Source organism: Triticum dicoccoides, chromosome 5B (genome assembly GCF_002162155.2).
Source record: "Triticum dicoccoides isolate Atlit2015 ecotype Zavitan chromosome 5B, WEW_v2.0, whole genome shotgun sequence".
NCBI classification, from domain to species: Eukaryota; Viridiplantae; Streptophyta; class Magnoliopsida; order Poales; family Poaceae; genus Triticum; species Triticum dicoccoides.
In genome coordinates, this window is record NC_041389.1 from 630,020,849 (window position 1) to 630,041,449 (window position 20,601).

At 47.4% G+C, this 20,601-nt stretch overlaps 4 protein-coding genes and 1 non-coding gene across 5 annotated transcripts in view; 2 read left to right on the forward strand and 3 right to left on the reverse strand.

The window, feature by feature from the left end:
* Nucleotides 1-10,284: 10,284 nt before the first annotated feature.
* LOC119313144 lies at nucleotides 10,285-10,481 on the reverse strand. The gene has a single exon (XR_005151530.1). It is a non-coding gene; the product is annotated as a U2 spliceosomal RNA (small nuclear RNA).
* A 310-nt stretch (nucleotides 10,482-10,791) lies between these two features.
* Nucleotides 10,792-13,927, forward strand: LOC119312180 (PITH domain-containing protein At3g04780-like). Its single transcript, XM_037587916.1, has 7 exons — nucleotides 10,792-11,086; nucleotides 11,287-11,410; nucleotides 12,528-12,576; nucleotides 12,679-12,739; nucleotides 12,853-12,899; nucleotides 12,984-13,061; nucleotides 13,667-13,927. The coding sequence occupies exons 1-7, from the start codon at nucleotides 10,910-10,912 to the stop codon at nucleotides 13,713-13,715; spliced, it is 585 nt and encodes a 194-aa protein (XP_037443813.1). The 5' UTR covers nucleotides 10,792-10,909; the 3' UTR covers nucleotides 13,716-13,927.
* A 124-nt stretch (nucleotides 13,928-14,051) lies between these two features.
* Nucleotides 14,052-15,137, reverse strand: LOC119312179 (protein LIFEGUARD 2-like). Its single transcript, XM_037587915.1, has 2 exons — nucleotides 14,738-15,137; nucleotides 14,052-14,655 (listed from the first exon to the last, which is right to left on the reverse strand). The coding sequence occupies exons 1-2, from the start codon at nucleotides 14,997-14,999 to the stop codon at nucleotides 14,180-14,182; spliced, it is 738 nt and encodes a 245-aa protein (XP_037443812.1). The 5' UTR covers nucleotides 15,000-15,137; the 3' UTR covers nucleotides 14,052-14,179.
* Nucleotides 15,138-16,005: 868 nt separating this feature from the next.
* Nucleotides 16,006-19,541, reverse strand: LOC119312182 (protein LIFEGUARD 2-like). Its single transcript, XM_037587918.1, has 4 exons — nucleotides 19,161-19,541; nucleotides 18,929-19,042; nucleotides 16,604-16,761; nucleotides 16,006-16,489 (listed from the first exon to the last, which is right to left on the reverse strand). Exons 1-4 carry the CDS (start codon nucleotides 19,414-19,416, stop codon nucleotides 16,283-16,285), a joined length of 735 nt encoding a protein of 244 aa, XP_037443815.1. The 5' UTR covers nucleotides 19,417-19,541; the 3' UTR covers nucleotides 16,006-16,282.
* A 245-nt stretch (nucleotides 19,542-19,786) lies between these two features.
* The window catches only part of LOC119312181 (heat stress transcription factor A-2e-like), a 4,921-nt gene continuing 4,106 nt past the window's right edge, over nucleotides 19,787-20,601 (forward strand). Inside the window, exon 1 of the mRNA XM_037587917.1 lies at nucleotides 19,787-20,590. Coding sequence (XP_037443814.1) covers nucleotides 20,282-20,590 — 309 coding nt within the window. The 5' untranslated portion in view covers nucleotides 19,787-20,281. The remainder of the gene's footprint in view (nucleotides 20,591-20,601) is intronic.

Consider the following 20,601-nt stretch of genomic DNA (forward strand, 5'->3'; position numbering starts at 1 on the left):
CATCCAGGCCGTATGATGGGACGAGACTTCAATCACCGATGACTAAGACAACAGTGCTTCGGCCCATGCCTGTGATCAGCCGGAGCATGGCAACAGTGCCCCTCACCTACCCACTGACCAGGGCTGGCGTGGCAACAATGCTCCCGCCCTCACCGCTGACGGCAGCAAGCGGCGGCCTGACGGAGAGCCACTGTGCACGGCTCGACTCGGCCATGCCCTGACGATCGACAAGACGGCGCACAGTTCCCCTAGGCCCGCGGGGCCCCGCACCTAGGGGAACCCGGCGAACCACAAGCCCTCAGCAGGACCTAGCCCGGGTCCCCGGACACCGACAATACGGACCCACCGACTTGTAACATTACCATTGTACCCCCAGGGGGTTGGTCTATAAAACCCCCCGGGAGCCCGCGATCACAAAGGAGGCAAGCAGAGAAAGAAACAGACACGAGAGAAAAGCAAGTAAGCATAGGACTAGCCACCCAACGGCAACACCGGAGAGAAGGAGCAGCCCAAGCCTTGGCCAGCTTCCTTCCTCCTCCATACAGCTCCAGGAGCAACATTGTACTATCGATCATCCAACTACACTCGGCAGGACTAGGGGTATTATCTCTCCGGAGAGCCCCGAACCTGGGTATGTCCGGGCTTCCCGCGCCCGCGCATGCCAACCTCGCCTCTGGAGCCCACCAGCGCCCTCGAGCCTCCTCCTCTCTTTAGCCATCCCTTGTCATCTGCCGTGCGCCCACCACGACAGACCTTGTTGAACGATGGGACATTTAATTCTTCTCAGTTACTACTACTAATTTTGCTAGTGAAGAATATGTGACTTTATGTCACCAATAGGTTGGCTGCGACATAGAACTAAGGCCATCTCAAACAATATTCACCCAATGTCCTCCCTACTTTTTTTGTGGGCATTCCTTGCTTGTACGCGGCTAACGGGGTGCCCAATGATGTCCCTCGATTTTGGCTGCTTGACAGCTCCTCCACCTCCTTCACTATTTTATCTTCTCGAACTTAAATTTTGTACTTGCGGCTGAAACAATTAAAAGATAAATATTGAAGCAATAGTAACTCAAATGTAAAATGTTGCAACCCAAATGTGAAATTTTCAAATTACTAGTTCAAATTTAAATTTATTTAATTCATTCGCACATGCTCTATTGGTTTCCATGATGCACCCACACATGAGAAATTGTGTATGCACTTCTTGACAACGAATCCTTCGATGCATCTATGAGAAATTTCCCAAAATCAATTATGTCTTGTTGTGCAAGGTTGATTGGAGCACCCATGTGGTCCAAACATACACCATGTACACCCTCACTATTATTCTCCACAATCATGTTGTGCATGATCACACAACATTTCATCATCTTTCAAAATGTATCGGGATTCCACTATTTAGAAGATCCACGAACACTTGCAAAATGTATTCTTTTTGCATGGTTATACATGTCCCATTCATACTCAATTCATATTATAATGTACTATTCGGCCATTATACTCAATTCTTGAACAGCTAAACAATACATACTCTGGTTGTGTGTGGTACATGTCATTGTTGGTGATTAATTTGAGCGTACATACATTATTATGAATGGAAATCGTCTGATTTCTGTGGAGTGACTAATCTGACAGTACATTATAGTGAAATGAAAAACAAGGTGTTTCTATGGTCTGAGATATATCATGATCCTCAGCAATGAGGAATCCAAAATTGTACTGATTCCTAGTTACCACTTGAACAAGCTACTAGCTAGGCCACCAGTCTTAATATATAGTACTACACCAGCTACACGTACGTATAGGTATAGTACCAACCAGTCATTGGCTCAACTCTTGCATCATCACTCACTACTTCGCTCTATATATCTTGATGTAGAGGTCGATGGTTGGCACTTGGTAGAAATAAGTTACAAGAAGAATTATTCAAAGGTTGTATTCATGCATGGTATATATAGGCTTGATTGTATACACCATGAGATGTTTTGAGAATAGGGGGCACCGGGATAAATTGTCCGGGTATAATCCCACGTAAATCTGGATGTGTGGCTTGAGCTTGTGGGCTCGTCCCACACTCATCGTGGCTTGATTCAGATCGGTATTGGACCGAGATGTAAATAGGCTGCGGCTAGCTACCCATTTGGGATCGTTTGTATCTCAACTCTCAAGCCGAGCTTAGCTTTGCTTGGGCTAGCTCACGGGCTAAAAAGCTTGTGTCCTGATAGCCTATTTTGGGCAATCCTGCAAACGGAAACCAGTTGAAGAGTGAGACTCTAAGTGTAGCTCACAGGCATCCATTAGGGTTCCTGTCCGGCTATGCGATGGGGTCACACTTGCGTGCTTCCACTATCCGCTGCCAGAAACCCCTAACCCTCTCCTTTGTGCATTTTCTTTCGCCTCCACCATCGAGCATGCAACACTCGGCTAACAGTCCCCTCACTCAAGCACTTGCTTGGTTTCTCCTAGTTAGCGTTGAGGAAATAGTTAACTGGTTACCGCTCGCTCGGCTTGGGAGTAAACATTAATGGGTGAATCGGCCTATTAATTGGATTAATCGGTCGATCATTAATTGGCATAATTTTAAACTAAATTGGCACAATTTTTGTATGGAGGAATTTGTTCAATATAACCTGAATGCTATAAAATATCCACATTGCAAATACAAAGCAAATGTGATTTTTTCTGTTCTCAATAGATCACGAACAAGTATACAACAACAATCATCCATGTGGGTGTCAAAAAACATCAACAAACATGTATACAACAACATTATTTTTCTGATTTCCACCTAGGCCACAACTCTGAGAGATTGCGTGAAAATCCATTGAGAAGATGGGAAGTTGAGGAGGCGACCTACTAGCCATGGTCGATGTGTACCTGGATCTGGATAGAGGACAGGAGGAGGTTGACAACAGTTCTTGGAGAGGTGGATGTGGCAAGCTCCACCAGGAGAGTTTGTTGCCAAGGTGGCCAAACACATGTTGGGGTGGCACAGGCCGGGATGGTTCAGTGGGCATGGCGGTGGCCGGCGGGAGGCCGCTATGGCTGGAGGCATCGACACTCATGGTCTAGACAGACGGCGACGCCTGATCGGCTATGGTTTGCCCAACAGAAGAAGCTTCGGGGAGCTCCACATAAGGAAGTAGTGGGAGAGAGGAGGAGGTGGTGGCGGTCACGCAACGACAACATGTAGAAGGTGACGGCAGCTGCACAGGGCATCTAGAAGGCACCTATTATGGGAGGTAGCTGGTCACAAAGGAGGAGGGAAGGTAGCGGCTTGCAGATGGAGGAGAGGAAGCGACGACACACACAGGAAGAGAGGAAGCGACGGTGAACCGACGAGGACCTAGCTAGTCGTGATCTAGGCCGGGAGGGGCTGACAGGAGTGGGAGGAGGGCCAAACCCTAGCTATTTAGGAGTGGTAGGGGCTGAGAGGGGTTACCGACCATATAATCGGGATTTCCTTGCTCACTAGTTAACGGGCCAGGAGCGATTAATCGGCATGACAATCGACTAATCGGTCTGACTGGCCATTTAATCGGCATGGCAAGTTAAAGCGGCGAATAAGTGTTATTCGAGTTGGACATCCTATAAGTAGTGATTAACCGACTCGTTAACTGATTAATCAGACGAATTCTTGAACCGTGCCAGTTGACACCCATCGTTTGGTTCGGTTGATAAAAAAAATCCTCTTGCGAATGGTGGCTCCATCTTCCAACAATAGAAAAGCCTGTGCGGAAAAGAGTTAGTACCTTCTCTTGATTCATCTTAGTAGTTTACTCATTGTGTGAATGCATGACCTAGTGAGTTCTACACGTGCTCAACATTACTGTCGCGGCAGTGAAAAAGCAATGTCGCAAGGGAACGTCGTGCCCATGCCACCGACACACCACAAGAGCAGCGTTACACATCAACACTATTCTCACGGGTGTAAGAAGAACATGGGGTGACTAGGATAGAATCAACTTTCATGTACAAAAAGTAGAAAAAAGCAATGTGTGTCATCAGATTTATGATCGATGTCAGAGATTCTGCTTGAGGGATCTGGTGGACCTTTTTTTGACAAAGAGAGATCTGGTGGACCTTGATGTACTCACTCCATTCCTAAATATGAGTCCATTTAGAGATTCCAATAAGAACTACATGCAGATGTATATATACATATTTTAGAATGTACATTCACTAATTTTGCTCTGTATGTTCCTCATTGAAATCTCTAAAAAGACTTATATTTAGAAACGGAGGAAGTACATTTTATGATAACCTTGGCTAACACTTACATAAAAAACAAATCCTTCCACTATATCCATCTCACATGACATGTAACATCCATCAAAGATATCCAATGGTCCACGTTGCGCTATTCCGTATTTGCACATGGAGACTTGAGTCTATCTAGTCTCTCTCAAAAGAATGTGACTCCGAAGTTATCTATGCATTCCACCGCCTTAAGCTGGAACATTCACTTTTATCTATATGTGTGGTAGTCGGTGATTAATTTGAGTCATTCATCAAAATTAATGGAAGATGTTTCTTGTAGCGGAGAAACAATGTGCAATATGATAAGGTTAATGACCTAACTAAGCTACTTCCTTGCGAACATGAATTGATCGGAAGGTTAATGATGATTTTTCTTATGAATTCAATTCATATATATGCTTTTTTCACATGTTAGTGTTCAAGGTTTTCAAATCATGACTGCGTGTATAATAGTGTGCCTAATGTCTTCGAGGGGGAGAGAGAGTACTACATGGCCTCTATTGTGATGTGGAATTGAGCCCAAATACTAGACATGTTCCTTCTAATTAGCACCTCATGGGTGTTCTTGCGAAATTTCCTAAAAGCATTTCACCCTTTCGAAGGAACATTAGCATATGAATGCATTACCACATGTGTGTGCATGCTTGTGTTCTATCTTCTGATAAAGTTATGAGGCTTTTCTTGCACCCACTCTTAGTTTCTTAACATGGGAACGTTGTGGGGCTCACTAACAAGCTACCTCTTGGTTCATGAATGTGCATACTGTAATAACTAAGAAAAACCAACTCATATAATATACATTTGTCTCTTCACTTCTACATGGACAAGTTGCTTGTTAGTACTCCCTCTGTAAAGAAATATAAGATCATTTAGATCACTAAAGATCTAAATGCTCTTATATTTATTTACAAAGGGAGTTCGTATTGAGCTTCAAGTCCTCCAATTCATGCACTAGTGTCTAGATCTAAGCATATACTAGTGTTGTCCATCAAATGATACACAAAAACAGAGAGATGATAAGTTAAAGGAGCAAGATTAATTTCTTGTTGTTGATGAGTACGTACGCATGGGTTTAGTGATGAGTTTAAGACGGAGGTTATATGGAGGATTTGTCGTAGATAAGCCATCAAACCTCGTTGCGATCAACTTGGATGTGCGAGGGCATGATCTGAATTTTGAAGTTGTTGAAGTTACTTGCACAGAAATTCATCATAGCTCGAAAGCATATATACTCTTGGTATCTTGACTAGACATAAATGTGTACGTTCAAGATGAAGCACGTGACTCGGCTGGTATATCGACGATCGATCATGGACCTTGTTGAGTGATGGGCCATTTTATTCTTCTTAGTGACCACTAATTTTGCTAGCTAAGAATCTGTGAATTTGTGTCCTCAAAAGGTTGGCTACGACAGAGAACTAAGAGCATCTCAAATGATATTCACCCAATCACTACAGGAATCAGCTACTTTGCCATCTGCCACGGCGGACGGCAAAGGCAAAGAAAGTAGACGGCAATAATTATGCTGTTAGTCCGTTAGGTGGCAAAGAAATGACAGATGGCAAAGACCTTTTTTGCCGTCTGCCATTTGTTTGCCGTCAGCTTCTTGGTAGCTGATGGCAAAGACCTTCTTTGCCGTCCGCTAGCTGACGGCAAAGAATTGGCAGACGGTAAATTCCCTGATTTGCAATGTCCTCCCCTACTTGTTCTGTGGACACCCACTTCTTGTCCGCGGCTGATGGGGTGCCCAATGATGTCCCTCTATTTTCCGCTACTTGTTAGCTCCTCACCTCCTTCTCTCTTTTATCCCTCGAACTCAATTTTTGCACTTGCCATTGAAACAACTAAAAGATAAATGTTGAAGCAACGGTAACTCAATTTAAAATATTACAACTCAAATGTAAAGTCTTCAAATTACTAGCTCAAATTTAAATTCATTTTATTCTTTCATGCATGCTCTATTGGTTTCCATGATGCACCCACACATGGTCCACTAGATGATTGAGAAGTTGTGTTTGCACTTCTTGACAATCAATCCTTCAATGCATCTCGAGAAATTTCTCAAACTCAATTGTCTCTTGTTTGTGTACGGTTGACAGGAGCATCCATGTGGTCCAAACCTACACCATGCTCACCCCAGTTCTCCACAATCATGTGTTGTGCATGATCAGATAACGTTTCATCATCTCGCACAATGTATCGGGGTCCTACTGTTTAGCAAATATGTAAACACTTGTTAGATGTGCTTTGTTTTTGCATGGTTATATGTGTCTCGTTCATATCATAAAGATCATAGTACAGTTCACTTAGACACCGACATGATAAAACTGAAAAGATAACATAACACTAGCCTTTACACAAAGGACCACCATCCAAGAAGGAAAATTATGAACAAGTCTGAAGAATCCCCTAAGCTTGACACCAACGCCCCTCACTTGCCTATGGTACTGCCACAACAACCACCAAAGAAAATATGACAGATCACGCCCATCATTGATATGTAGCTTTGCGGACCTCCAAGGTAGCTCACCAAAGGCTAAGCCATTGCCAAGGAATGAATCACACCTGGGGCAACACCCCAGACACAACATTGAATTCCAGATGCACTCCCGCTTGAAGAAGTCATTGTTGGAGTAAACCATACCTGCCAACCGCAAATAGTGATCCCAACATACAAACCGCCGTCTTTCATAAGCCGCCAACACAGACTACTATCTACATCCTCTCCTGGACTACCTCTCAAGCTCCATGCACGCACTGGAGCAAACATCATCGCAATGACTGAACTCGAGGACACAGGTCCACCACATGGATGCCGCAGCCACCATACTATCCCTGCTTGAAAAGATAGCCACCAAGACCCATCACCAACCATAGAGCATAACTTCGCATCGTGAGAAGATCTCGAGTACTTTTGTTCATCATCGTTGCCGCCCTCGCCGAAGCCAACCATGAGGGACAAGAGTGCGGCTGTCAAGCTTCCCGAGTTAAACGACCTTCGTGTGGGGCCCCATTGTCATCCAACACACCAAGAAATCTCCCCAAAGAAATGGCTCCCATGTTGCTCCCTACGTGGCACTGAAGCGTTAACCCCACCCTTATAAAGAAATTACTTCAGGCTTGGACCCACCTAAAAAATGAAACATGCTTTTTAGATTACTTATGTTTTGCTCACAATAGTATTTTCTTATACCCGTTCTCAGTCTTCCAACCTATGGCTATTGAGGGGCTCATGGAACCCACCTACCTACTAAATTTACAATGCTAACTCGGCAAACCATCCCAATAACATATACATCTCTTTCGCTACCCTTACACGGCCATGTCTGAAAGTCCATAGTATGCACTACAATCTTAGTCTCAACATATAGGTGGTGTCGATCATGATACAAAGAAGATAGACAGTTCAGTTAATAGACCAAGGAAGATAGGATTAATGTATCCTGGGTGTATGTATGGGCTTGCTATCAACACATGTTGATGATTTTAAGAATGGAGGGCCTCAGGATGAATTTCATTAGAAAAGTTGAAGCCAGATCTGACCAAAACCAGACTTGGATGTTTGTTGAAGCAATTACAATTGCCTACGATGTCACACATATAAGCATATGTCATGATGGGTTGTCTTGGGTCCTAGTTGCAACTGCGAGTTAGTATGTCCAGGGGATGTTTGAGTGGCAATGCCTGAGCCAATCGCCAGCGTGATCCTTAACGAACTGAGCCAATTGCCAGGTTGAGCTTGTTAAGCTTAATAAGATTAACGAACAAGCTAACGGGTTCTTTCATTATGGGTTAAGAGTGTAGGTCTTCTAAATACAATATGTATGGTTTGACATTTTTTTGTCTTCTTTCATTATGGCTTAGTTTGGTTACTCTGTTCAAAGTCATAAAGGAACAAGCTTCTCCTATTCAGCAGTAGCAGCAAGTTAAAAATGTCTTGGCAATTGAGTTTGGCCTAGGCTTCACTCTTTGAATTGTGCTCTTCTACATAAAGAGTGTCCATGTCCATGGTCTTATAACTCAAGATAAATGCGACCCTTTGCATTTGCAACTAAGGACAATGATTATCGGGTCTGTTTCGAGAAGACCCTTTTTTTAAGGTAAATTGAAATTGTGACCTTTCAAAATTTGCTATGGTTCGGGGTCCTCCATTCTGAACAAGAGCTTCGGTCATTCTCACATGAAACTTATGATTCAGAAGAACTCATTTAACAACATCTTGCAATTTTAGCTATCCATATAAGTTTTGCGCCGTGCATCCCAGCAAAACTATCAAGGCACCACTCAAAATAGCTCATGAGATAGCGACACACAGACAGAAGGGAGATTTCGAAGTTAGAATTGGTTGGGGTGCAACTAGGATAGTGATGGATATCTCCTTCTCCGGTCTTGAGTTTCAAGCCGATGGTTGGAGTCGGTGGAAATGTGGATAACTTTCGTTATGATGGTTGTTTTTGGAAGCTTGAGTCAACTGCATAGCACATGAAGTACACTCTCCGAAAGTTGTTAAAAAGTCTTGCAAACGAGCGGGATGGGTTGGTTGGCATGGCTGGTACTAGTTTGACTTGGCTTGTGGGCACTAGAATTCTTTGTTGGGCGTCGTAAGGTGGTGTTGGGTGCTCTCTAATTGTGCTGAACTGTTCGTGCAGCTAGGGGTACTTAGGTAGTGATAGATTCCTCCTCCTCTGGTGTTGAGTTTCAAACCGATGGTTGGAGTTGTCGTAATCGGGGCTCCGTGGACCCAAACTAGGTTCGAACTCTGGGGCGTGTATGAAGGATCTCGCTTCACGACGTCTCACTGCTCGCCGCCCTCAAGGCCTAATCTCGTCGAGCACACGCAAGCAGGAAGAAGAAGTGGACACGATGGTTTACCCAGGTTCGGGCCACCTTGTGGTGTAAAACCCTACTCCTGCTTTGTGGTGGATTGGCCTCACAAGGATGCTGAGGGTGAAATAGTACAGTGGATGAGCTGTCTAGCGAGGGCTCGGAGGATGAGAATGAATCGATCATTCTCTACGGTGGAGGCTAACCTATATTTATACTAGGCCCGGTTCTCTTCCCTCATAAGTTAGGGGGGAAGGAATACCACAGTGGCCAATTTTGAAGGGGGCGAGAATACATCTTATCCTGGCGAAAGGTGGTCTTCGCTTGCAAAGTTTTTGGCCATGACGCAGTTGTCGGCTCAGTGATGACCTCTGTCCTGCCGAGCCCGTGATCTTGGTCTTGTTACATCAGAATGGTAACCTTTGGGGGATTCCTTGAAAACTCGCGCTTGTCCTTACCTCCTTAGCATCAAAGAGGAAACTATCCTGGTCTGCGCCCGCTGGCGCCCACCTGACCTTGGTGGTCAATGCTCAGGTCATCGCGAGCCTCACGAGGTGGGGTATCTGCATAGAGATCTCCGCTCCTCGGAGGCAGGAGGGCTGCTCCCCGGGAGGTCTTGATGTCGTTCGCCTCGCGAGGGCCTTGCTTGTGGAGTCGTCGATGAAGTCATGTGCTGGGCCGCGGGCAGGCAGGTCTAGGTACCCTCGATCCTAGAACACCGACAGAAGTAGATGGCATCGCATCTAGTTGTTGACTATGAACATCTTTTGTTGTTGCTGAGAATCACTATGAACAAAATTACGAACAGAGACAACTTGAGCAAAGTACGAATGAGCCGCTTGACTGTGACTCGTGTAAGGAACTAACTGAATCAGTACGCAATTTGTTCTCGAGTAATTTTGGAACGGTTTAACTGTTTTTGCCGTGAAGAACTGGTGTTTGAAAAGAAAAAACATTTGGATCAGTGTACTGGGACACAGGAGAAACAAAGAAATTCAAGTACATTCACTCCTCATCCTGTTGCTGCTCCTATTTTTCAAGCACATGGTGCGGTGCAGAAAGAGATGCTGCCGTGGAGGGAGTCTGAACCTGAACATTGGACTAAAGGAGAGCCAGGTTTTCTTCGGTTCCGATTTTAGACAGCTCCAGAACGAACAGTCCACTAATTTAAACAAACAAACCTTGTATTTGAATTGGTTGGGGTGCGCCAGGCCCGGGCAGCAGTGCAACGCCCGGGCGACACACGAGGGCCCCAGTAGCAAGCCACTGTGGTGGACCCTCCCCCACAAAAAATAAATTTAATATCGTTGTGAGCACATGGCCCACATATCAGATATTAAACTGATAAGAACAGATACTACACTTGATCTTAGCCAAAAGGCCGAGAAAGGTATGAGTTGCAACCCACGCCACCCCCTCCCTCTTATAGCCTCGCCGAGCCTCTCGCCCTCCCTCGCCAGGCGATGTGGGACTAAACGAAACCACCAGCCTCCGCTCCCCGCACGCACCAGGGCAGCCAGCAGGTTCGACGGTATGTGCTAGCCGCGTGGGCTCTGATTTCCGCCGGCCTGATGGGCTTCGACTCGAACGGGCCCGACTGCGCGACGGACGGGGAGCCCAGGCCCAGGCCGGGAGGGAAAGTGGGAGAGGAAAAGAAAAGGCATCGGGTGCTACCCGACCGCAGCTCGCACGCAACGCAACCCAAGTCGTCATCGCACGAGACGAGACGAGTCGAGGTCCAAGTCGCCCGAGCGAAAGCCCGCCGTCTCTCTCGCGTCCGCCCCTGCTAGCCCGGCCTTCCAGAAGCTTCCGGGAGCCATCCATGGCCACCGCGCCCGCGCCGACCGCAGCCGCCACCGCGCCCGCCGCCGCCGCCGCGCCCGCCCCGTCCGCGTCGGTGCCGCGCGGTCAGGTGGATCTGGTCGACTTCATCGACTGGACCGGCGTCGAGTGCCTCAACCAGGACCCCGCGCACGGCATCGCCAACGCCCTCAAGCAGGTACCGCGTCAACTCCCGCGGCCAGACGCTTCCCCGGCGCCGATCCGGCGGCGGCCCGTTCGATTTTCGCCGGGGGAACTCCCCCCTAGGGTTTCGTAGATTAGCGCCGTGCCACGGCCGTGTATGTGTGCTGTGTTAACCCTCCTGCGGATTCTAGTCTAGAGCCGATTGCGTTTCTCATGAGTGGTGCTTTTCGACAGGGCTACAGGGAGGATGAGGGGCTGCACCTCGCCAGCGACTCGGACGAGCAGCTGCTGATCTACATCCCCTTCATGCAGGTCATCAAGCTGCATTCCGCGCTCTTCAAAGGCCCCGAGGAAGAAGGTGAGATTTGTAACTCAACGTCACTGCACAAATGCTAGTTGCTGCATACATTGATTACTTAGAGTTAAAGCCTCTTCTTCTGAGGTCAAGGAGGACTTGTTTCTGTTCGAACCAGGGGGCTCGATTTAGTCTGTTGTGAATGCTAATAGACGGTTGCACACAAGTTAAGTTTTGTAAATGTATGATAAGTAAGTTCTTTAGACCTCATGTGTGCCTGACCCATAATTCAAAAAGGCGCTGGGCGCTAATTATGTGTTTAGGGACCTACTTGTGTCTAGTTCGCCACTCCGTATGCGCACCCAAATGAAAAAGGCGCTAAGCGTAGGGGTGCCTTGCACTTTTCCAAGCGCGCAAGCCCAAAGCGCTGCGTCACTCCGGCCGGCTCTTTGCACCCAGACGCGATTTTTTGAACTTTGGTCTGACCTATCGTCTAGTGTTTAATGCTAAATAGAAGATATTGTTATTTATGGTGTTTGCATTAAAGCAGTGCAGAGTCTGGGGCTCCTTCCATTTTGGGGAAAAACATGGCATGATCTAGTGGCCTAGGACGCTTTGATTTGCCTCTTCTTCTTCGTTTATAAATAAAATTGACAATTTACAGCTAATATCTGTAGTTATTGATACACTAGTTGGCTAGGGCACTCTTTTCTGATGTCAGGTCTGCAAATGCTAGTAGAGGGTACAATTATTTCTGTAAATTTATGGTCAGATGTTAGTTGTTGGGACCTATGTGGTGACCATCTGACCTATCGTCTAGTGTTCCATGGTACATAAAAAAGATGGTTGCTTATCGGAACACTTTGGCACATGGGAGCATATGCTCCTGCCATTGAAAAATATATTTCTTCTCTTTCAACATATTTAGCTTTGTTTAATGCTGAAAAGCTCAAGAGTTCTTCTCTTTCAACGCTTTACAACAATATATAGCTTGATATGGGCATGCTAGGCTGCATGCTGCTGTTCTCTTACCACTTTTTTGTGTTCATGCTTCTTTTTCTCTACCTTGGAGTGACGTATTTAGTTTGTAAGTAGTAGCCCCTTTCTTAAACCACTTCAGTATTTCTCTTGGGTGTGTTGATGCTTTCTCAAATAGTGATGCAATCTTCTTTGAACACAGGCCCAAAGACAGTTAAACTCTTCTCCAACAGAGAGCATATGGGTTTCAGGTATACTTCCTTTTAGTTTCACTGAAGCTCATTGATACCGACTTCTGAAAACGTTTTGGGTTTTCCCTTATTCCTGACATAAATTTCTGTATTGATTGGCAGCAACGTCAATGACTTCCCTCCAAGTGATAGTGTTGACCTGTCATCCAGCCATTTACTGGAAGTATGTTGTTATCCTAAAATCTAAGTTTGTTTTTGATATTCTTTTCTTTGATGCCCATGTCTTAGCTTATGCATTACCTCAAATTGATGAGCCTTGGCTATTCTTTTCTGCAGAGTAAGCCTGTCACGCTAAAGTATGTGAAGTTCCAGAATGTTCGCAGGTATGTGCATCTCTCTCTAGCAGGTGGGTAACAGGCATTTTGTACTGTTATCTGATTCTTATAACCCCTTTTTTGCCACCCCAGCCTGACTATGTTTATCGAAGACAATCAAAGCGGAGCTGACATCACAAAAATTCAGAAGATCGCGCTTTATGGAACCACGTAAGTTCTGTTAGCACCTAGTATTTCATAATTTGCACTGGATGTCTGGATGCACATATTATATTGTCCTTTTAGCTGGACTGCTCAGATTGTGGGAGATCTGTGATTAGTTGTGCCATCAGGCATCAGTATCATTAGTTCCTGAAGCTGCACAATATCCCAGGAGTATTTGTGTTGTACTCCCTCCATTCCGAAATATTAGTCTTTCTAGAGATTCCACTACGGATTACATACGGAGCAAAATGAGTGAATCTACACTCTGAAGTACGTCTATATACATCCGTATGTAGTCCGCATTGAAATCTCTAAAAAGACTTATATTTAGGAACGGAGGGAGTATATTCTTAGTAACAGCTTATTTTGGAAAGAAAAGATAATTGTAGGGTGAAAGCCATTATTTTAGCAAATCAGAACTGAATTTGCAAGTCATTACTGTATCGAGGCAATGGCTAAGTTTAAGCTCTTATTTCCCTTATCGTAGATTAAAAAAAATCACTTCATAGATACTGCAGACTGATTTTTACCCCCCATATACACATTTGATGAAAATCAGTCATTACTTGTGATTCATCTCCTGAACACTTGATTTAAATTTTTTTTGCCAGTGTGGACACAACAAATATGAAGGACCTGAAGAAGATAGAAGAACATTAAGCAGACCCATCTAAGATAGTGTGTTTCAGTGGGTGTAAACATTTAACTGTTGTGGTTGATGCTGGCAACTTTGTGCCCCTATTTTACACATGAGGTATTTAAGAGCCCAGTTAGCCTCCTGTAGGCTGCAATTTCTGCGTGTGGGCTTGTTTGACAAACGAAACAAATGTTCCTTGCTGAGAAAATTCATATCCATATCCCTTTTCCCTCGAGAGTTTGGTGTTGATGATGCTTGGCTTGGCTTGTCGATGATCATTCCAGACTGTCGCAACGAATAATGATTTCATTGGCAATACTACATTTCTGTTAATATCCAATCACATTGACTCATGTTGAGAGCACGTAATAACTTTCCATCCATGGTAATCTACATACGGCATCTAGTTTAGCATACATACATGTGCCAGGCAGGCAGAGGCGAATGAATCATCATGTTAGGTTTGGCTGGTTTGCTCTGATCAAGATCAGTCGGCGGCATAGAGGGCCATGAGGATGGCCCTGAAGAGGTTGATGATGTCGAGGTAGAGGGTGATGGAGGCGGCCACGTACTCGTCGTAGGTGTAGCGCTTGATGAGGTTGTCGGTGTCGTAGATGATGAAGGCGGAGAAGATGAGCGCGGCGATGCAGCCATAGACGAGCACGGCCGTCTTGCCCATGGGGAAGAGGATGATGACGATGGCGTAGAGCATGAGGATGACGCAGGCGGCGAAGAGGAAGGGCCCCAGGAACTCGAAGTCGTGGCCGCGCCTGGCCGCCCAGAAGGTGTAGGCGGTGAGCGAGACCACGACGACGAGCGTCATCCCCGCCGCCTCGAAGATGATGGGCCCGCGCTTGGTGAGGCACCCCAGCCCCACCGACAGGCTGACGCACACGGTGAAGATGCCCAGAAACACCAGGTTCACCGGGTGCTTCTGCCGGAAGTAGACCATGGGCAGCATCACTGCGGCTCACACCAAGGGCGTCCGTCAGCAACCGCATGCATGGAGAATGAAAGCGAAGCAGAGATAGGGTTGGGTACCGACCGAGGAGGGGGGAGATGAGGATGAGGATGAAGGCGACGAGGGCGGCGGGGGTGCGGGAGAGGAAGAAGTTGCGGACGCAGTCGGTGAGGTTCATGGCGGCGGCGACGGCCACGGTGACGAGCATCTGGATGGAGACGATGACGTACACCTTGCGGATGAAGGCCCAGCGCAGCTCCGGGCTCTCGATCATGTACCCGTCGGGCGGGTAGCACGCCTCCACGTCGTGGTGGTGGTGGTGGTGGTGGTGATCGTGCTTCCCCATGGCCGCGGCTACCTTCGATCGGCGCCTGCTTTTCCTTGCCAGCAGGTAGAGGACTACGGACGACGGACGGGCGGGTCGACGATGGTGTCCGGGCCAAGGAATGGTGTCTCAATAGCTTCCGCCAGCCATGGACGTCAAGTCATTTAGAGGTCATGGCTGGAGGCATCTATTCTGGGCGCGGTCGCTTCAGAACCTGTTTCCCCGTGCCTCTTTCTTCACCGTCCAAATAATTTCATCACGTTGTCGATAATAACGGAATGCACAGCTAGAACCGACGGGGATTATACGTATTTTTATGACAATTTGGCTTCTTCTTTTCTCGAGAGCATGCAAACTGCGTGCCATATAGCTTTATAGAAGGCACGGAATCCAAGAATTCCAGCAAGCTCTCACCACATGCCTCCAGCTCGAACGCACACAATACAACTCTTAAGTGCTTTGTCCTAAACTGACCAACAAAATCGTGTCCCGACCGATGCCAGTCACCTCTAAAGAGCATGACAACTCTAAATGAACTCTCCTTGTCGACACACCAACCAGCCTTGGATCGCCTGGATCCGTTGTGTGCAGTCCGTTGGCATGGTGCGGTTGTCTGGCAGTGGCCGTGCAGGCGGCAGAGTAGAAGCAAGTGGCACGGCGTTGTGGCTTTCGGAGCCCCGTTGCGGTGGTTGTGGTGGTGCCGGCATCAACACGAGCCGTTACCTTCTTGAAGGTGGAAGAGGTCACATTAGGCAGTGTTTGGGATGGCTTCCACAGTTGTTCTTTTTTAGTTGTTTTATGGTTTTCGGCCAGTTTTGCTCCTAAAAAATCAGAGAAAGACATCGAGGACGCTGTCATCGCCAATCCAGACCCAAACCTGGCAGTCATACCAGCACAGCACATCACAGTAGGGGGGGTGATGGAGATGCGTGATTCTCCTTTCCCTTTCTCTACTACACTCGAGTAGAGGATATCATATCACAAGATCAAAACACCCAGGATTTTGCATTCGTGCCAATATGCAACATTCAGCGGAATTAAAATGGAGCATTTCGTAGCAAGGAATCAAATTCGCGTGTCTTGCAGTCACAAAGCACCAGTGAGTATACTTTCATCGTGCAGCTTGGTTCAATCACACATTGCATACTCCAGGAAGCTAGGAAACAAGACATGTGATGGAGTCTAGGACGGCAGAATTTACTGATAACGATTGTACATGCCTACAGGTATCTGCGGGCATTCATGAATTTTCTGATATGCACAAGCTAGTGGACTTAAATCATGCGATGTTGGGCAAGGTGCGCTCAGCTATCAGCTGCCCGCAGAATTTGCATCAGATTCAGGAACAGGTTGATGATGTCGAGGTAGAGGGACACGGCAGCCCAGATGTACTCGTCGTACGTGTGGCGCTTGATGATGTTGTCCGTGTCGAAGATGATGTAGCCACAGAAGATGATCGACGCCACGGCCCCATATATCATGGTGGAGATCTTGCCCAGTGGGAAAAAGATCTGCCAGCACAAGTGTGATGAGTATATCACATGCACGAAACAATGTGATCGAAAGTAGTTTTGCAGTATCCATCTGAAGGAATATAGAAGGGACATAAGGTGCAGCTGCCCAACCTGGATAAGTGAGAACACCAGCAGCACCATAAGAGCTCCAAACAGGAACGGGCCCAGGAAGTTGAAATCATGGCCTCTCTTTGCAGCCCAGAAAGTGTAGGCAGTCAAGCTGATCACCACCACTGCTGTCAGAATTGCAGCTTCCAAGATGATTTTTCCTGTGCACACACAATAGTTAATTAATTCACAGTAGAGGCCCTGCCCTATGTTGAGTTGATGTGCACAACTCCTGTGGAGAGTATGACAACTGACGACATAGATGAAGTGAAGACAGAAGAACATGCATCATCATAGCTGAAAGAATTTGTTATTTTTAGTCCAAACTTCACCGATGTAATTCAGATATCCCAACAATCAAAAGATCTTTCACAAGAAAGGAGTAATGCCAAAGCCCACATTCTCAACAAGAATCAGTGATGTCTCAGCATCAAATCCAAAAGAGGTAACTAACACAACATCCAAACATGCAGTGATACCTTAAGTGCTTAGTGGAAATGTCCAACAAAAACACTCAAAACCAGAGAGTTAACAATTCCTGAACTAAATAAGAATTGAGCTCTGACTCTCTGAGACACCCCAACAGAGCAGTTCTAGACCCCTTGAGAAAACGCTCAATAAGGTGGTGCCATTCACTAAATATTTAGGGTACACACAATATATAGACCTAAAGTGGTTGCACTATCAAAGGTTGATACTGACGGTAGGAACTTCATAACACGCACATTAAGAAATATTATGGCAAAACGCACACACTGGGTCACATTCTAGCTCTTCAAAAGGTAAATGGAATGGCGCCTTTGGTTCAAAAACTAAAACTGCAACATGGTTAAATGTAGGGGAAGAAAAAGGACAAGGGTTCGACTGCTAAACAAACAAGGCAACTTCGTTTCGACAAGGGAACAACAGGAAAAGAAGGATCGATCCGACTCTACAGAAGTGGTGATATGATAAATGCTTTTGTATTGGATGAGTGCATTATAGATTTTCTGATACCTCAAAACCTTGCCCCAAGTGGTAGCACAAAGTCACAAAAGACTTGGAATTATCACAACAAAATCAAAGGAACTAGAATGACATTTGCTAATAAGAATTGATGCATTGTGTAGCTCTGGAACACGCCATTCAGATTCTAGAACCCCCAAAGAAAACATTCAACAAGGCGGTGCCATTCACTGGAAATTTAGTGTACATCTGATGATAGACCTCAGGTGGTTGTATTATGAAAGTAAATATCGATAGTAGGACTTTTTTTACATGCACATTAAAAAATATGAAGGCAGAAACCACACAAAGGAGAACTCTCTAGCACTTTGAAAATGTTAATAGAGTCGCCCCCAAAACTGGAACAGGGATAAGTCATAAATGTATGAATGGGAATAAAAAAGGCAAGGGGTTCCACTTCTAAACAAACAAGGCAACCTTTCGAGTCAACAAGAAGGAAACTGAACAAGTATCAACTCGTACTAACATTTGGAATTATCAGAATATAATGGGAAGGAGGAACTAGAACGGCATTTGCAAAACTTTGCTCACTGATCTGAAGTATAGTACAAACAAGATTAGCATAGTAATACATCGGGAACCTATATATGTAAAAACCATGGACCCAGAGAAAACTCAAACTTGCTGCCAGTACAAACAATAGGATCATGTAATCAACAGATGGATCAGGAATCACTGCATTCAATTATTGCCTGTAGTACCAAAGAGGCACATGCACAGAGTCATAGACATACTTCTGCTTTGCATCCTAAGTAGGAAAGCAAAATTTATTATATAAAAATGTGTTGTACTTATGAAAACACCATCAGCATGAGCTATTTCTTGTGTGGACAACAAAAGAACAGATTCTCAATGTTAGGAGTAGTCTGCATCAACTAGTAATCTATTATCATGCAAAACTATTGCGGATACTCAAACAAGACCAAATGAAAACTCCATCTAGCAATCATTCGAGGACATGAGCAAGAAATCAGAGGCTAATGCAAGGGACAAACAAAACCATGGCGTGGCATTAGTGCTCAATCATAATCATAGCCTAACACAACTGATCCGAATGCTCACCAAGTCAAACTACAAAAATCAAGTAGCACACGCATAACGAACAATGATTTTACTTCAGGAACAATGATTCTAGCGAATGATGCAAGAGAGAAAAGCGATCCATCCGTCACAATTAACACAAACAAATACTACTTCATCACAAGTTAACATGCCCAATCAATTATAGAACAACCTATGGTTAATTTCAATCACAGATGAATAACAAACAAGCAATGATTTGAGAAGTAACAGAGGACTGAGGGGGTGATCTATTGTTATTACCGCTGGTGAAGGCGCACGTCATGCCGACGGCGAAGCTGATGGAGACGGTGAAGACGCCGAGCAGGATGAGGTTGACGGGGTGCTTCTGGTGGTAGTAGCGCAGGGGGCAGAGCACTGCGGAGCGCGAACGGAGCAAGCAATTCCATCAGTCAGTCAACGCGCGAACCCGAATTCAGAGAGGGGCCGGGGCCGGGGGCAAGCCGGGGAGGCTCGACAATAATAATTACTGTACCGATGAGGGGCAGGACGAGGAGGAAGATGTAGAGGCCCAGGCCAGCGTTGGAGGAGACGAAGAACTCGGAGACGGCGGGGACCTTGACGACGAACCCCGCGACGGCGGCGGTCATGGCGAGCTGGACCGAGAGTATGACGTAGATCTTGCGGATGAAGGCCCAGCGCAGCTCCACGTCCTCCGTCATCCCCGGGTAGAGCGCCGCCGAGCCGCCCGCCTCGAGGTCGAGGTCCGGCGCCTTCCGGTACCCGAACATCGCGCCTCGCTAGGGTTTCGGCCGGGGGTCGTCGGGGACGGGGGGAAGAGGAAAAGGAAGCAGATGGAGTTGGGCACGCTTCGTAATCGTCTCTCCTCTCGTGGGGCGGATGGGGAGTAGAAGAAGACCCAACTGCCGGGTCGGGTCGGGCGGGTCGGTTCGTGCCTTGGCCTCGAAGGCTCGTACGGGACGGGGTGGGGTGGGGACGCACGCGACTGACGACTTTCGCCAAGACCGGCCCCGGCCCGGCCCGGCCCGGTTATCTGTGGCCTATGTTGGCCCACCAGGGCCCGACCCGGCCCGGCCCATCTCCCTCCCCGGTGACGCATGCGTCGCGTCCCTGATCTTCTCTGATCGGAGAGGATGATCCCCACGCCACACATGCCCACCGCTTCCGCGGGGCCGCACCGCATATTCGCACGCGCACCGCTTCCAGAACCTTCCATCCCCAAAGCGGCCACTGCTACCGGCTACTCCCCAGTCCCCACCCCGCCCCGCCACCTACCTACCAGGCTACCACCCTCCCTCCTCCGCCGCCGCTGCCTTCCTGCGCGGCGCACCCATCGCCCTCGCCGGTCAGATTCCGTCCGCGGCGCGCGGAGATCTCGCCGGGGTCACGGTGATCACGCCCGCGCCGTGCCTCTCCGCGTCTCTCTTCCCTGCTTCCGCCGCCTCCAGCGCCGCCGCTGCTAGCTGCTAGCTGCTAGGCGTGCCTCGTCACGGGACTAGGCCGCCCATTCCTCCCCGCCCTTTTGTCACGCGCAAGCCGTGCCCACTTGCGCCAGCCACATCAAGGCTTGCACGGGGCAAAAAAAACCCTGTCACAAGGCGCGGTCCTCGATCGGCGGTGGGCTCTGCCGCTGCCATGAGCCACCGGATGATGATGAGCCCGGTGAAGGTGGAGGGCCGCCGCTGCCCCGACCCCGACCCGGCGGCGGCCGCAGGCGGAGGGGCGCCGAGGCCGATGGACGGGCTGGGCGACGCCGGGCCCACGCCGTTCCTCGCCAAGACCTACGACATGGTCGACGACCCCGCCACCGACGCCGTCGTCTCCTGGACCGCCACCAGCAACAGCTTCGTCGTCTGGGACCCGCACCTCCTCGCCACCCTGCTGCTGCCGAGGTACTTCAAGCACGGCAACTTCTCCAGCTTCGTACGACAGCTCAACACCTACGTAAGTCCCCC

Excerpts from the sequence above, each read along its gene's own strand:
- LOC119312180 (XM_037587916.1), top strand. The coding sequence starts at position 10,910 with ATGGCCACCGCGCCCGCGCCGACCGCAGCCGCCACCGCGCCCGCCGCC. Across the intron at positions 12,900-12,983 it reads AAGTTCCAGAATGTTCGCAG|CCTGACTATGTTTATCGAAG; the intron begins GTATGTGCATCT and ends TTGCCACCCCAG. Across the intron at positions 13,062-13,666 it reads ATCGCGCTTTATGGAACCAC|TGTGGACACAACAAATATGA; the intron begins GTAAGTTCTGTT and ends TTTTTTTGCCAG.
- LOC119312179 (XM_037587915.1), bottom strand. The coding sequence starts at position 14,999 with ATGGGGAAGCACGATCACCACCACCACCACCACCACCACGACGTGGAG. Across the intron at positions 14,656-14,737 it reads CCTCATCTCCCCCCTCCTCG|TGATGCTGCCCATGGTCTAC; the intron begins GTCGGTACCCAA and ends TGTGAGCCGCAG.
- LOC119312182 (XM_037587918.1), bottom strand. The coding sequence starts at position 19,416 with ATGTTCGGGTACCGGAAGGCGCCGGACCTCGACCTCGAGGCGGGCGGC. Across the intron at positions 19,043-19,160 it reads CCTCGTCCTGCCCCTCATCG|TGCTCTGCCCCCTGCGCTAC; the intron begins GTACAGTAATTA and ends CGCGCTCCGCAG. Across the intron at positions 16,490-16,603 it reads TGGTGTTCTCACTTATCCAG|ATCTTTTTCCCACTGGGCAA; the intron begins GTTGGGCAGCTG and ends TTGTGCTGGCAG.